Source organism: Vitis riparia, chromosome 2 (assembly GCF_004353265.1).
Source record: "Vitis riparia cultivar Riparia Gloire de Montpellier isolate 1030 chromosome 2, EGFV_Vit.rip_1.0, whole genome shotgun sequence".
NCBI classification, from domain to species: domain Eukaryota; kingdom Viridiplantae; phylum Streptophyta; class Magnoliopsida; order Vitales; family Vitaceae; genus Vitis; species Vitis riparia.
Window position 1 is genome coordinate 17,455,823 of NC_048432.1, and position 15,120 is coordinate 17,470,942.

Consider the following 15,120-nt stretch of genomic DNA (forward strand, 5'->3'; position numbering starts at 1 on the left):
CTAAATATACGTATATATATCTATCAAAAGAGCATCTTTCAGTTACAATGAGAGTGAGGAATGAATGAATGATGTTGACAGAGAATGAGGAAAGATGAAGACAATTCAACCCACTTGAAAATGCAATGACCACACACATTAATGCCCACTGTACAAAAACCTAAAGTGAGAAGGAAAGAAGGAAAATGATTGTCGCCTAACCTAGCTGATTGCATTAATGCAATACTAAAAGACCACTTTTGAACTTCCAAGCAAAAAACCAACACCCCCTTGAACACCATCACCTTCATCAGCTGAGAGGGAAAATAGAAAAATGAAAAATCTACCCACCCACAATCTCAGAGACTGGTCTATTCTCAAAATGCACACTAACCTATGTATCCCCCAAGCGACTCTTATCATGATATTTTTACAGCAGATATCCACAACTCTTATCATGTTCAACCATATACACTGATACATATTCTGCCTCCTGTCCTGTTGTACAATATGTCAACAAACACATCCAAACATGCAGAGCCAACCAGAGAAAAAACAGGCGACAAAGGCTGAGTAAATATATAGTTTTAAGTCATATCACCGTATTTGCTACTGAGACTTGAAGGAAATCCATCACTGTTCTTTTTTCAGAGATAATAACAGATTGGAAGATAAAACAAAGCAGATTAGTTGGATACTTTGATGGATACACATAGTACATGGGATTCTGTATATTAATCCATTGCAAAACCAATTCCCAATGGTTTGAAGCACTTTTCTTATGGAACGAGGTTTTTGATAAAATTGTAAGTTTTATTTTTAAAATTTTGAAAATCACTTGAAGTAATTTTTGGACTAACAATTGATAGGTGTTTATTACAAAAAAATCACTTTTTTTTTTCTTTTTTCTTTTTTTGTGTTGGTGGAGGGGGTTGTGGGTTGAGGAGAACCGTTACTAACAGAAAATTACATGCTTAATCACTCCTGAATGGATTTTGAACTTGCTTTACCATGAAAATGGTGGCCTCAACTATTCAGATCCTTACAATGAAGTTGGGCTGGGCTATTGGGTTTTTGGACGTCTGACCCTGTTCTTGGGTGGGCATAGGTCTGCCAGGTAGTAGGTTATCAAGGCCACATAAGACTGGGCTTGAGCACATGTGTATGGAGCCCAAATGAAGGTTGGCAATGGTGGTTCCTTACTTGGCAAGTGAGTTATCATTGTTCTACTTCTATCACAAAGTGGTCCCATCCATGAAATGCAGAACAAGTACTATTATTATTATTATTATTATTATTATTTATCAAATGTCCTTCCAATTATAATGAAATGAAAGTCATCAAAGTCTTCTGCCTTCCACCTTGGGTTGACTTGGTTTTTCATTTTTTTTTGGTTAATATTTTTGTTCTTTATTGGGCGCTAGTCAACTATGGATGTCAATAATATTAAAAAATGAAGACAGGTCTGTACCTTTGGAACATTGAACTTTCGTCCAAGAAAACTACATGATGTGAAATATTGAGTTCTTCTGTGAATGACTGTTTAAAAGAAAAGCGATTGAGAAGAGAAGTTTGTAAAATTTTCATTCTTCCTTGAAGAAAACATTTGCTTTAAGGGGTTGGTGCACAAGGTGAGAAAGGGTGAAAACAAAAGCAAAAGAAAGGTTTCTTTTAAGAGAAGGAACAAAGAAACAAAGCCAAAAAGAAAAAGGGTTCCTAAAATTGTTGCTTGTCGTGGCACTGGTCCAACCAAACAGTAGAGAGGCCTAAACCCCCTCCTTCAATTAATCAAATTAAGCCCTTGGTTGCCATCTCCACAGGAGCTCCTGCTACTGCTGCTAGTGGTGGTGGTACTGTTGCTGCCACCATGAACTGATGCTGCGTTGGAAGGTGGTTTCACTGTACTTGCCATGCCCAGGCACAGGGCTTCAGCCAGTGGTCCACCAGGTGGGGAAGCCATCCATGGAACAGGGTTCATCCAGTTGAGAGGCTGAGACTTGAAGCACCCACCATTCTCTCTTTCTAAGTCCATCACTCCAGGGCTCAATTCACCAGGGAGGCTGCTCTTTTCATTGCTTCCATCTCCACCACACATTGAGAGGGTCAGGGAGGAAAGTGGAAGCTTCCCTCTTGAAGAAACAGGGCACTTGCTGTTGCATATTTCATTTATGTCACTATCTCCACCCCTCTCAGCAGTGGACCATGCGTCAATGAAGTCCCTTGCCGTCTGTGTCTCACCTTGGTTCAGATTAGTATCCTGGAAGGAAGCCAATTTGGGGCTAAGCAACAAGCTACACTGGTGGTTGAGGCGCTGGGTCTGTACGCCATGGGCAGCACTCAACTCAGAAAAGGAGCTCGAGTACAGCGGCTCCCCGTCATAACGCTGCTTGAAAACACTTATATTTTTGTCGCAGCTGGGGCTGTTCCTCTTCACTCCATGCTTGGACTGCAGCATGAGTTGCTGCCATTGTTGGTGGACCGTGTCTCCTTTTGTGAACCACTCCGGGCACCTTCAGGGAACACCCACGAATCACATCACCCACATTTATTTATGCAAAAACAAAAGACAGGAGGATACCCACATTGTAGACACCTCGAATACGAACAAGAATAAAAGAAAGTATATCATAAGCTAAAAACATTAATGAGGTTTGGGTCCTAAGAGTCAGAGACGCCATGTGAGACACTCCAAACTCTAACCCACCTGACTTGGCCGTATGGTGGAGCAGACGCCAAGGTTGTGAAGGCAGATGTGTGGTGGCCCTCCGTTTGGTTCAGAAGATGAGACCTATCTTGAAAGGATTTGGTGGTGTCAGCTGGAAGGTTAAGTGGCTGCTTGTTGTTGCTACTGGTGGTGGTGGTGGCGGAGTTGTTGATTAACTCGGAATGCAATTCCACAGGCTTTCTTGAACGGGGTCGGCCTTTATGAGTGTGTCGCTCGCAGTACTTCTGGTCAGGTGCCACATCTCTCGAGCACCGCCATTTCTTCCCATCTGTTCTCCGGCACCTCCACGGCTCAGGATCCGAGTTGTTCGGGAACCGCAAATCCAGAGAACCTTTAACCCACCAAACAACATAAATGAACAACAGCTAAAAGAGAGAAATCATATGAGGAAAAATTGGCAACAAATTGAAATTTAAGACCAAGAATATGAAGTTCAAAAGCAAGAGATTACGATTAGAGTGGGAAGCAGTCACATCTGAGAGGCTTCTGCTAATGGGTATGAGGAGTTCAGGTGGAATAGGGACAGAAGCCATCATGTACTTGTAGATCATAGTCTGCCGCTCAAGCTCTTGCCACTGAGCTGCTGTAAAAGGAACTCTCAGAGAAGCCGCCATTCCTCCTGCACCCACATAAAAAATCACATCTTTAGCCTTTTTTTTTCTTCCCTCTTCATGAGCAACTTTTTTCCTTTATGCTCCATTTTGTTGATGAGAAAATGTTAAAGAAAAGGAATCCAACAGTGAAAAACGCAAGACAACCAGAAGTTATGTTTCCTCATTCTATATATTTCCTCCGTTTTCTCTCCAACCAAACAGAAGGTAAAGACTAGCAAAGTGAAGCAAGTGTCGTCGACAGGGAAGAAGAACAAGGAAGAAGCTAACCAGTGGATTTGAAGATGGAAGTATCAGTGGTAAAAGGGTGCAGAGTCCTTGGTACTGCAGCACCAGCACCAGCACCAGCGCCGACAACATCGTATATATCACTCATAGACGCCACCAGGTTACTTGTGTTACAAAATATGGGCCCACCATCTCCACCACCACCACCTCCACCGCCATCACCACCACCACCACCGCTGCCATCACATTGATAATGACAAGAATATTGGTGAGGCATCAACATCATCCTCTTACAATCACTACTCTGCATCTTCAAACCCAAACTAACATCACACCGTTCCAAAAACCCACCCTTGTCTCCACTTCCCATTTCCAAAATCACTTCAATTTTCCCATCAAACAAACACCCAAAAACAAAACCCACCAAAAGAAAAGCCCCCAAAACTCTTGATTAAGCCTATCCTTGGTGATTTTATACAAAGTGATCACGTGGGTGCAACAACGGTGCCGCCATTCTCAGCCCACTAACCCCTTTGCCCTTTGGCCCCCTGGACGACTCCTTTGCTTCCCAAGCCTCCAACATTCGCTCCTCTTACGGAATACGGACAAATAAATCGCAAGTCTTACCCTCTCATCTAACTTTTTCATCCCTCGATACTAACGCTGTTAGATTTGTTGAAGAAATATTTGGGTGGCCACCTCCTCCATGTCCTCAACCCATTGGCGCAGCACTTTGACTTTGCTTTTTGCTCTGGCTACGGAGGCAAAGTGATTGGGCAAGAGGGCCCTGCGCGTGAGGTGGTGGGTTTGAAGGAGGTTCGGTCCGTTGGAATGGAGTCGCTTTCCGTGAGTGACGACGTTAGCCATTTTGGGCATTGGGAGTCGTAATCTGGGGGCCCACTATCGGTTTCGTGTGAGGCTGTAGGGGACCAGAGCCCACGACGTGATGCATTAACTAATTTTTCATGGGCCCCCATTTTGCTCGGGGATTTATTATTATTATTATTCATATTTTTTATTTATTTATTTTATCTCTTCTACTTCCACGGTTAGGTTCCCGATAAATCTATCCTCCACTTTGGTCTTTGCACTATTTGTTTCTTTTCTTTTTCTTTGTTTTTTTTCCTCTTTGGTTGGAACTTGCACACTTTTTTTTTTTTTAAATAATAATAAATAGGAGAAATTATAAAAATTATATTTATATTTTCACCTTTATTTTTTTCAATAATGTTGATTCTACCCAATATCCAAAAGTCAAATATACCCTTTTGTTATTCCTTGTAAAAATTAAAAAAACCTTATATAAAAGGCACAAAAATTTATCATATCAAACCATGTGCTTGTCTGATCTCATTAATTTATGATCTTGATAAATAAAAATTATAGTTGAACGTTTTTTCTTATGACATGAAAAAAGGTTGTTTACACACTAGAGGTGTGGAAGTACAAACTTCAACGTTAAGTCAGCTACATGCTCGAATCAAATTTCATGATTCCATACAAAGCATATAGAGTGCGTGAGACTTGGAAGTCAATTATGGAGACATGATTCCATGGACCACCAGACAGATGGAAGTAATGGGTGGCTAGAGATGGTGATTCAGGTGAGTGAAAAAAATACCCATCTCTGTTTCTGATGATATTCGTTTTGGGCTTCTCAGATTTTTTTTGGTGGAATTTGGTAAATGGTAATATGCTTTTGGGAAAGGGCTCTTCTTCCCTCTCTTGTTGTTGCTGAGAAATCCACAACTGGACCACAGTAGAGAGGGCAGAACAAACCAACAAACCAGGCCAATAAGCTGGTCTGGAAGGCCAAACATCAGCAAAACCAAAAGAATTGGAAAGATGGAATTTGTGTCAATTGCCCTTTTAGTACTATGATGAAGGGTTTTGTCAAAGGGTATGATATACTAGTATGATATACTTTGTATTATTAAATCATAACGATTTAAGTTCTTAGAAAAATTTGTTGTCCATCATGATATCAGAGTCTTGAATCTCCCCACATGTTTATTTCTTTGATTTATTGAATCCATGTGCAGGCCCCAAGCAAATGCTTAAACTTCTAGGCAAAACATATCCTTTGATGCTCTTGTTTAGGGCATTCTTTATTACAATGCAATTTTCCTTGCATGAAAGGAAATAAGGCCATGGATCATCAGCAGCACACCCTTGGGAGCTGTGAGCTATGTGCAGGGTCAAGTAAATAGGAAGGCCTGTCATACTAGTGATGGTGAGGTTGGAGCAAGTAGGAAGATCCACCACCAGGGCAGGCATAGAAAGCAAGTAGATTGAGGTGGGGTGATCATTTTTTTGGAATTGAGAACACCATAAGAAGGAAAAGACTCAAAGCTCTTCCACCATCTGATATGGTGGTGCATTGGATATAGAGTAAGAATCGATTAGTATAGAAAGGACTTCACATGAAATTTGAGGTCTCATAGCTTGGATATGAATGAAGGGTGAGGCCTCCAACAAACACTTGGTGGCTTGGGAGTTGGGAGCCAGAATAGTTGTAAAGAGAGAAACTGGGAGGATGAAGCAAAAAGTAGGGCAACTTTGGTACAAAGTTGCCAGGGTGTATCAGCATCAAAGCTTTGATTACGGGGCTGGGAACATTGTGTCCTGAATTATGGTAAGTTCATGGCATTTAATCATATGCTTACTTGCTTTTCTACTTTCAAACAAGTTTTTAAATTAGAGATCAGCCTTAAAGGAGTAACTTTAATCATGGTAGGTTGGAGTTTCTTAAAGTAATCCTCAAGCAATACCCCAGATTGTACACAATATAAATGGAAGATATTTAGGGTAAGGGCCATTGCCTCACATGATTTGGCTTCTTCCAGAGAATGTAAAATAGATTTCATCTCTTTGTTGCTCCTTTCCAGGATCTCAGAGTCAGATTTTTCCCACATGTTAATGTCTACTTTTCGGGTAAAATGTATCGGTTACTTTCAAATTTAGGGGGTTTTTACATCGAACTTTTGGGGTAATATCCTATGAGATTAAATGGTTAATTATTAATTATCTTTTTCCACTTCAGGCCTGAAGTTGGTCTACTTCCATCCACAAGTACTTGTAATAAAGTCGAGCATGTGCACATGTCTTCAATATTCAAGAGGAGCTGATCATAGAAACAAGTCTTATAACACAAGTTGAGATCTAAATTCTCTTATTTCCATGACTAAATGAACTATTCACAAACACACACTCATATATTCATCATAACATGCTTTCAACAATTACAAACTCAAAAACAGTATTTACTCCATTCTTCCAAAAACAGAAGAAGTTCAGGGTACTTGGTAAATGGCCAGGAAAATCAGAATATCAAGGAAGAAAAGATTATGCCTTACCAAAGAACAGAGTTAATCAAGAAACAGAGATGTGAGAACAAGAAAACTGGTTTCTTTAACTCATGATAAGACTATTGGAACGGATGGGATTCTTTTGTTTCAGTAGAATTCGTAGCTGAGCCTTTTGGCACTCCAGTTTGGTGCCCAGATGCCTACTTCTAGATCCAATTGCTCGAACAACTCTTGGGAACTCGACAAACCCTTTGATCCCTCGCTTAATATGTGGATTTTCGGTTTCCGGTGAGGCTCTTCGCTGAATTGCCATTGATGGAACCACAGCATTACTGTCATTACAAGTGGGCTTCTCACCTGGAATAAACCTTGCTGATTCTCCACAAGAGATAGCAGCAGGAGCAGAAGCTGTTGTAATTCCACGCCCATTATCTTCTTGGTTTTTGTGTTCCATCTTGGATGATGGCCTCTCAACTTGTGTCTGTTTGGTAACCTCCAATTCTAACAGCTTTTCTTCCAATAGAAACTTTGCGTCGGCCAGCTTCATTTGAACTCTCTCTTCCCTTAACACCTCTGCCATCCTCAGCATCTTCCTCTCCTCTTCTATCTCTCTTTTCATCCAGCTGATCTCCGCTTTATCTGATGATATCTCCTTGGCAAGCTCTTCACACACCCTCTCCATGGCTTCTCTCCCCCTTCTCTCTTCATTCAGATCTTTGGCCAGCCTTTTATTCATGGACTCCACCTTCTTACGAGCCTTGCGTTCGAATTCAAGCTCAGCCTTCAACTCGATGATCTGGGCTCGAGCTATATCAAGCTCTGAATCCATAATAGGCCTGAAAAAGGTCAGATCCCAGAATGAAGCTGCAATCTTACGAGCGGAGAGAGGGAGCTGTAGCCGATGATGATGCTTGTTTCTAGTTTGCTTCTGCTGCTGGTGTTGATGATGACGATGATGATAATGATGATGCTGTTGTTGTTGTTGTTGTTGTTGATGCTGAGAATAATAAAATGGGTTCTCGTAAAGCTTCCAGCTCGGGCAAGTGGTGGCTGTGATGGGCTCTTCGGAGATGGTTTCATTTGAAGGATTTTCTGGGCTTCTGATCCTCATCATCATCATCTTCTCCATATCTTTCTCCTTTTCCTATATGCCTTTTCTTGGTACCTTCTCTTTTCTTTCTCCCTTTGCCGCTTTCCTTTCCTTTTTTTTTTTTCTAATGGGATTTTCCCAGCTACAAAAGTAACTGGGGTAGGACCAATCTATTCTGTAAGCTGCTTTGAATTGAAGGTGGATTGAAAAGGAGAAGAGATGTCACATGCCCCCCATCCTAATTAAAACAGTAGGAGAAGGTGGAGTGGCTGATGTTCTTGGTCCTCTAATTATCTGTCCCCATCTCTCTCCCTTTCTTTATGATTTCTCCTGTTTTGTTTATATCTCTCAACCAGCCATTCTGCTAGATTGCTCAACCTTAATGCCTCATTATGATGGACCTTGCCCCATCAACTCCCGAACTAAAAGTTCCAATTTTGGACAAAAAAAAATTGTTACCATTTAAAAAGACTCGGATTTGACCCTTCTGCACTTGAACTATATCCTAATGCTGGATTTCATGTGGTAAACACTATAATCAGTGGAATGCTAAGGACCCAAAAGTTAAAACTTGGAACAAACTCAGCCTCAATTATGCCCCCAACAATCTCATCGGGAGCAACTCATCTTCGTTAGTGTGCCTAGTTCTTGAATTCAGTCCCACTTGGACGGTGAAGCATTTCTTCAAATCAATCATTCATCAACCCCAGCCCCCACATGGATGTTTAATGTTTGCTAAAGCAACAAAAACCACCTCTTCACCTAATATGAGGATTTTTTTCTCCCCTGCTTCTCAAAGCAAACTATAGAAATAAGAGGTTTTGGAGCCCCAAAAGCAGAAGGGGTAATGAGTCAAATGACTGGTTCCGTGCCATATGTTGATGGATTCAACAAGACAAACACATGAGAAAACCCCATTCTTAATCAACTTGCCTATCTAACTCCAGGGTCCCTCTTCAAGGTGTTTCTAAAGTTTTCTTATGATTACTAGAAAGTACCACGTTTTATGCATCACCCCAGCCAAAATCTGTGATTACCCAAGTTCTTGGGTTCAGGATTTATAGCAACAGCTAGATCCCTGGCATGGTCTGTACCATGGCACATGACTAAGATAAGTTTGATAAACCAATGACACAGGCTGGACCACACCCCATATGGATAGAGGCTGAAGTGAAGTAACTAGCTAATGTGTGTGAAAAAACACAAATCTTCAAGGATTAGTCTCGAGGAACTACTTAATAACTTGAGCAGTTAGAAATAATTAGGGAATGATTCATATTTTTGGTCTAAACCCATTTGATTATAGTTCCGAATAACTGCACGGAGGGACATGTGCTTACACATGCCCGAGGAAAGAATCCTAAGAAGCGTTCAATAGGGGCATGTTCTCAAGTCAAAGAACAGGGAGCCATATTCCATTTCGTGATCATAACGTCTGTCTTCTTTGGAACTCAAAACTTGTCCCCTTCGGCCATTGAGTATAGATCTGGATCCTAGAATGACAGCTTCCTAAAACTCCAGATTACCCCACAAAAGGAAGCAAGGCTAGATATGTTTGATTAACCTGCTATGTTCAAGGTTCAAGGAAAACAGAACTCAAAAAGTCTTGCAGGTTTTCATCCTCCATTGGAAATCAAGACTGCTCCTTCAGGGACAGATTGATATGAAATCTGCCTTCAGTAACCCGGCTTACTGATTCCAACAGTCTGATGGACCCAAAATGACCAACCCAACAACTGAACAGAACTTGAATAGTTAAATTCCAACTTTGAATGTTGGTGAGTGCCTACAAAGAAGTTGCTTTTTCTGGCAAAAAATGTCATGAATCATACAAGGTATCAATGTTGGGGTGGGCTCCTATTCATTAATCTCAACCACTAGATGTAGATGGGTGGACCACCATAAATGTAAAATCGTATGGACGTAGCACTTTTCAGGAACAACACAGTCATGGTGGTTTTGGGTTTATGCACAGTGCCAACATAATATGCGTATGTAATCTTCAATTTGTCTTTCCAAAAGGGGCATAAAAATTCTGATCAAAAAAAAAAAAAAAAAAGGGGCATAAAAATGATGAAAAGCATCCTCTGACCTATGGAGAGACCTAGAGGTAAAGGCTAATAGTTTGCTGTTCCCATCCCCTATCATCATCAACAAGCTTCAACAGAGATCTAAAGATGGAGTGTGCCGAGATCATGGGAAGGTTTTGGGGCCTTAAATAGTGTTACCACAAACCTCTGTCCCTGTGTTGAGTTACTGCTACAGAAGTGAGAACTGTGTTAAGTGATGAGAGCAACATTCTAAGCTTCAGGAAAGATGTAATGAACATCAAATTTTCAGTTCTGTTTTGGGCAAGATGCCCCTATTCCTATAGGAAAATCTTTATGAGCAAAACATTTCCCAAGTCTTGAAAAGGGATCTTGGTTGATTGTTGGGTTTCCACTTGTTGAAGCCATTGCAAAGCTTCCTCAGCCATCAGCTCTATAAAAGCTAGATTATCATGAGAAGGGAAAGAGACACAAATTCAGAAGGACATGCATAATGGAAATGCAAAAATGATGCTAAAAACATAAATCTCTCAGGAAGCCGACCCCTAAATAGAACCATGAAACACAACCTTGACCAAATGAACACATGGAACACAACCTATAAGCCAAAAAAATTTCTCATGCATAAACTCAAAATCAATATCAGCATTTTAACTATAATGCAAACATAAAAAATGACCGTCTAAGAAGCATACCCTTGACCAACCAAAATAACTAGTTTGATCAATGGAAATCAGTTCTTATACTCAAGATGTTGAAGTAACTCAACAACAAGGAAACTGGGAATAGGGAACCAGGAACAGGGAATTTCCTTGACAATTATGCAGTAACCCAAGTGACTTTACAGGCCAAGTTCTTTTTTTGTTTGGTTGTTTTTTTTTTCTGTTTTTTTTATGGGTAACAATACAGGCCAAGTTCTTAAAACAATCACAATCCCAAACTGAAATTCTTAAGAATATTTCCAACTTATGCAGTGGCCTAAGTGACAACATCAGCCCACTGCTAGTTCTAGCCTAGAAATGAAAATTGAGAAGACATGCACCGTCTATATAGCTCAGTTAGCTGCTAGGTGTTATTGGGCAGGAAGACATAGTACCTCAACAATCACCATAGCCCAGAAGCCCAGCTGAGCTAAAGGCAGCTTCACTTCCCAAAAAATCTTTAGAACTACTAGGGAACTTGGCTCAACTAAACCTGTTTCTTAATTGCCAAAAATAAACACCTAAGCTCCTAAAAAGATATCAGATACACGCATTTCATTCTCCAATAATGCTTTTACAGATTTTTTTTTCTGCTCACAATTACTAGCCTACAAATAATACCCTCCCAACCTACACCAACTATCAGAAAGTTATGTCCCAAATGAGAACAAGTAGAATTGTAATGGATCGTCTGCACGACACAATAGATACTGATAAATTTAGAACAGCAACCCACTTCACATGAATCTGGATGAACATACAAGAATGCTAGGAGGACAAGCTAGCAAGTTCACTTGCCGATCGTTTGAATAGCAGGTAACTATACTTGGCATTCAATAGATGCACTATATTGACTATAAGGTCTTATGGTAAGATAAATTTCAATGCACCAGGACTCATCCTCAAAATCATGTAAGCTAAACTCAAAATCATCCTACCGCGAAACACATGGATCTTAAAAGAAGCAATAGTAAGAGAGAGAACAACTTACAAGAGGCAACCTTGATTACCCGAGTGCCAAAAAAAAGGAAGATATCTTAATGAATTAATATTGTGGGGGTATTGATTTCACAACTTCCTTTAAGAACCTATAGAGGATTTCCTAAACCAACATGTAAACATTGTACAAAGCTATAAAATTAAAAGAGAAAGAAAGTATTTTCACATGTATTCCTTGAAGGTTCAAATCTTAAATTGATGGAATGTCCTTTTGCAGACACACTTGTTTATGGCTATGCGCACACTAATAAGCAGAAAATTATTCACATTAGTTTGATGAATGATCATCAATCTGAGAATTGCAGCAGCAGCAGCATTCTATAAAGGATGAGAATTGCAGGTATAAGTGCAAGTTGAGACATTGAGGCTAATGTGTGATTTATGACTCAAATGGTCGTATAAAAAATAAAAAAAAAGAATAAAAACACAACAGTTCACCGAAAGTATTGCAAAAGTTTCAGTATTGGTACTTACACATACTGTTTAATTCACAAACATGTACCATAATCTATGAAATTATCCTGCTAACTCAAGAACAACTGACAAAGAACATCAGCATAAAAAGAGAAAAATAGCACATTTTAAATTCCCCATGCCTGCAACAGTCAAGTTCAACTGGGAAACCCAGCGGAATGCCCCAGGTTTCTACCTCAACCTTCACAATTGGCCACTGCACCATATTCTGCAATTACTATTGCCATTCATACAACACTCAGAAATATATCACAATTCAAACTCATCTTCAAGCTTCAGTTGCTCCGCTGCTGCTTCTTCCTCATCATCATCAATCACAAAATACGGATTGTGAGCCTCAGGCTTGAACTTATAACCGGTGTACACATAGAAAGCCAGCGTTGCCAACTCCCCTGCAACTGTACTAGTCCAGAGATACCGATAAGAGGTAATGGTCTCCAATGCATACACCACAACCCGGGTAAAATATATGTAGCAAATAAACACAACATAATAATGTCTGAACAGAGTCAACTTCATCAAATTCACAGCTGCCTTCCCATCAGTCCTAGCTGCCTCACGCAAATTCTTAATCGACCACACAATTGGGAACAAGACGGCACAGCAGCAAAGTATATCAACAAGCAAAAATACCTGCTTCCATGTGAACCAGTCATGCCCGTACGGCCCCGATTCATCAATCACAATTTGTGCAATATTCGCAACCACTTGAAGCGGAATCACAATCATCAAAACCGTCTTCTCCTTATCTTGCAAGTAGGGTTTCAAGAACGACCAACCCGTCCCGATCAAAACAATCAAAGTGAAAAGCGAAATCCCCTTCAGAAAACTGAATATATAAAACAAAACATCCCAACCGTGTGCACTACCAGTTCTCTTAATGTACGATTTATCCTCCGCCTCACAGAGTAAATTCAGCGCCTTCAATATCACCACCGCAAGCATAAAGAAATGAATACGAAACACCGTCAAGCGCTTCTTGTGAAGAACCCTAATCCAAATAGCGGCCATACCGAAATAAATCAAAGAAAAGAGAAAATAAACCCTAGGCAGCACCGCTTTTCCGGCCGACAAGTAATCCCGACGACCGTTCTTGTCTTCAAGATTATACATCACGGATCGAACGTTCATCGAGATCTGCACCTGCTGAAGGCAGTTGGCGAAGACAAGAGTAAACTGATCCGCGTCGTTCATCTGATACACCGTACCAAAGCTCGTAGCCCCCTTGAGCCGATCGAAGGAATACACAGTCTTGACGACGTCAGACTTGAGAGCGCAGGTGATGTCCGACTCTTCCAGCTGCTGAAGAACATGTAGCCATGAGTCACGCGTGCAGAGGAAGAATCCGATTTTGGAGAGATCGAGATTGGGGTTAGAGTTAGAGAGCGAGATTTGCGAGACGTCGAGCTCCAGGCGGCCGGTGTGGGTAAATCCGAACACATCGAGAGGGATGATCGGTTGACTATCGGATCGGATCTCGGAGGTGTGGATCTCCGCGAAGCAACCAGAGAACGACAGAGTGGTGAGGAGGATGAGAGCCAAGCAGCGAGATGAAGCGCAGGAGATCGCCATTGGGAGATCTGAGGGCGGGGAGCTCAGATCAGATCTGTGATCGAGTAGTTGGAGAGCAGACCTGAAGGAGACGAGCGATTATATATGCATTAACACCTCACCGACTATGTTAGTTTTGACGGGTTTTACAAGCTACGAAAGTCTTCCCGATGGCCAAGACTAGTAAACGCTTTCCGCTTGATGGTTTCTTTTTTTTTTTTTTTTTTTTTTTAACAATCGTGAAATTTTAAATTTCTAATTTGTATTTAATTTTAGGCAACTTTTTTATTTTTATTTTTAAACTTAAATTTTAAACTGAAATTTTAAAAATAATTTTAAATTTATGTTTACAAGTTGTTTTTAAATTTTCTAATTTGATAATAAAAATTTTGAAAAATAAATTTTAAAATAAAATATTAATATTCATAATTATAAAAGAAAAAATTTACTTTAAGATTATTATTTTTTAAAAATAAAAATAAAAATAAACAAATATATAGTAAAAAATAAAATGATATTTTTAATGATTTTCAATCATTCTTTTGTTACCACTAGATAGTATACACGTGCCAAAACACGTAGGACAATATAAAAAAAGTCTAATAAAAAAATAGTTTGTAAATTTATTATTTCAAGACTTATATAAAAATCAAGTTTCAAAATCAAATAATTGAATTAAACATGAAACCAAATTTAAAAAAATGGGAATAGATATAAATAAGATCATATTTTTTGGCACCAATTTTTATGTTAATAAAATTATTTTTTAATCAATTTTTTTATATTAAAAAATAAATGTCACTTTGGTCCTTGAACATAACATTTACCAATCTTAATTTAAACACATCATTTATTTTTTTTACATTAAATTTGTAAATTTTTTTGAGTTAATTATTTTATATATAATTTAATTTTTTTTTCTTTTATATCAAAGCTTTTTAATAAAAATTAGAACAAAAATGACTTAATTTGAGCAAGAAATTTGTGGATTAAAAAAATCTAAAAAAAAAAAAACGGATAACATACCCTAAAAAGTTGATGAGAAAATTTTGAAAAGAATAGAGAATGACGAAAGAAGAGAAAAATTTTCAAACTTTAAAGATGGAAAATGAAATGATCACAAGAAATTTGAAAAGTTTTCAAATTTTTAATGATAAATTTGTGTAACATTAAATGTATTAATAATGTGGTTTTAAAGAGAACGAGATTTATAACTTTTAAGACATTTTTAGAATGAAAAAAAGTGAAAAGTAAATAAAAAAATTAATTATGGGTTTTTGATACACTTTCTTTTAAAGAAAATAAATAAAAAATTTATGTTGAATTTAAAAATTCTTATGAAAAAATCATTGACTTATATTATATTGTTAAAAATTATGTTTTAATTCGTTTTTAAAAACCATTAT

The 15,120-nt window shown here is 39.0% G+C and overlaps 3 protein-coding genes across 3 annotated transcripts; all 3 read right to left on the minus strand.

Moving 5' to 3' along the window:
* Positions 1 to 1,445: 1,445 nt before the first annotated feature.
* On the minus strand, positions 1,446 to 4,283 carry LOC117928053 (growth-regulating factor 8). Its single transcript, XM_034847823.1, has 4 exons — positions 3,586 to 4,283; positions 3,156 to 3,323; positions 2,684 to 3,035; positions 1,446 to 2,489 (listed from the first exon to the last, which is right to left on the minus strand). The coding sequence occupies exons 1-4, from the start codon at positions 3,911 to 3,913 to the stop codon at positions 1,760 to 1,762; spliced, it is 1,578 nt and encodes a 525-aa protein (XP_034703714.1). The 5' UTR covers positions 3,914 to 4,283; the 3' UTR covers positions 1,446 to 1,759.
* A 2,454-nt stretch (positions 4,284 to 6,737) lies between these two features.
* LOC117932561 (protein BRANCHLESS TRICHOME) lies at positions 6,738 to 10,955 on the minus strand. Its single transcript, XM_034853841.1, has one exon. The coding sequence runs from the start codon at positions 7,978 to 7,980 to the stop codon at positions 6,955 to 6,957; it is 1,026 nt and encodes a 341-aa protein (XP_034709732.1). The 5' UTR covers positions 7,981 to 10,955; the 3' UTR covers positions 6,738 to 6,954.
* A 1,109-nt stretch (positions 10,956 to 12,064) lies between these two features.
* LOC117932552 (protein CANDIDATE G-PROTEIN COUPLED RECEPTOR 7) lies at positions 12,065 to 13,821 on the minus strand. The gene has a single exon (XM_034853831.1). It carries the CDS (start codon positions 13,733 to 13,735, stop codon positions 12,413 to 12,415), a length of 1,323 nt encoding a protein of 440 aa, XP_034709722.1. The 5' UTR covers positions 13,736 to 13,821; the 3' UTR covers positions 12,065 to 12,412.
* Between the last annotated feature and the right edge of the window lie 1,299 nt (positions 13,822 to 15,120).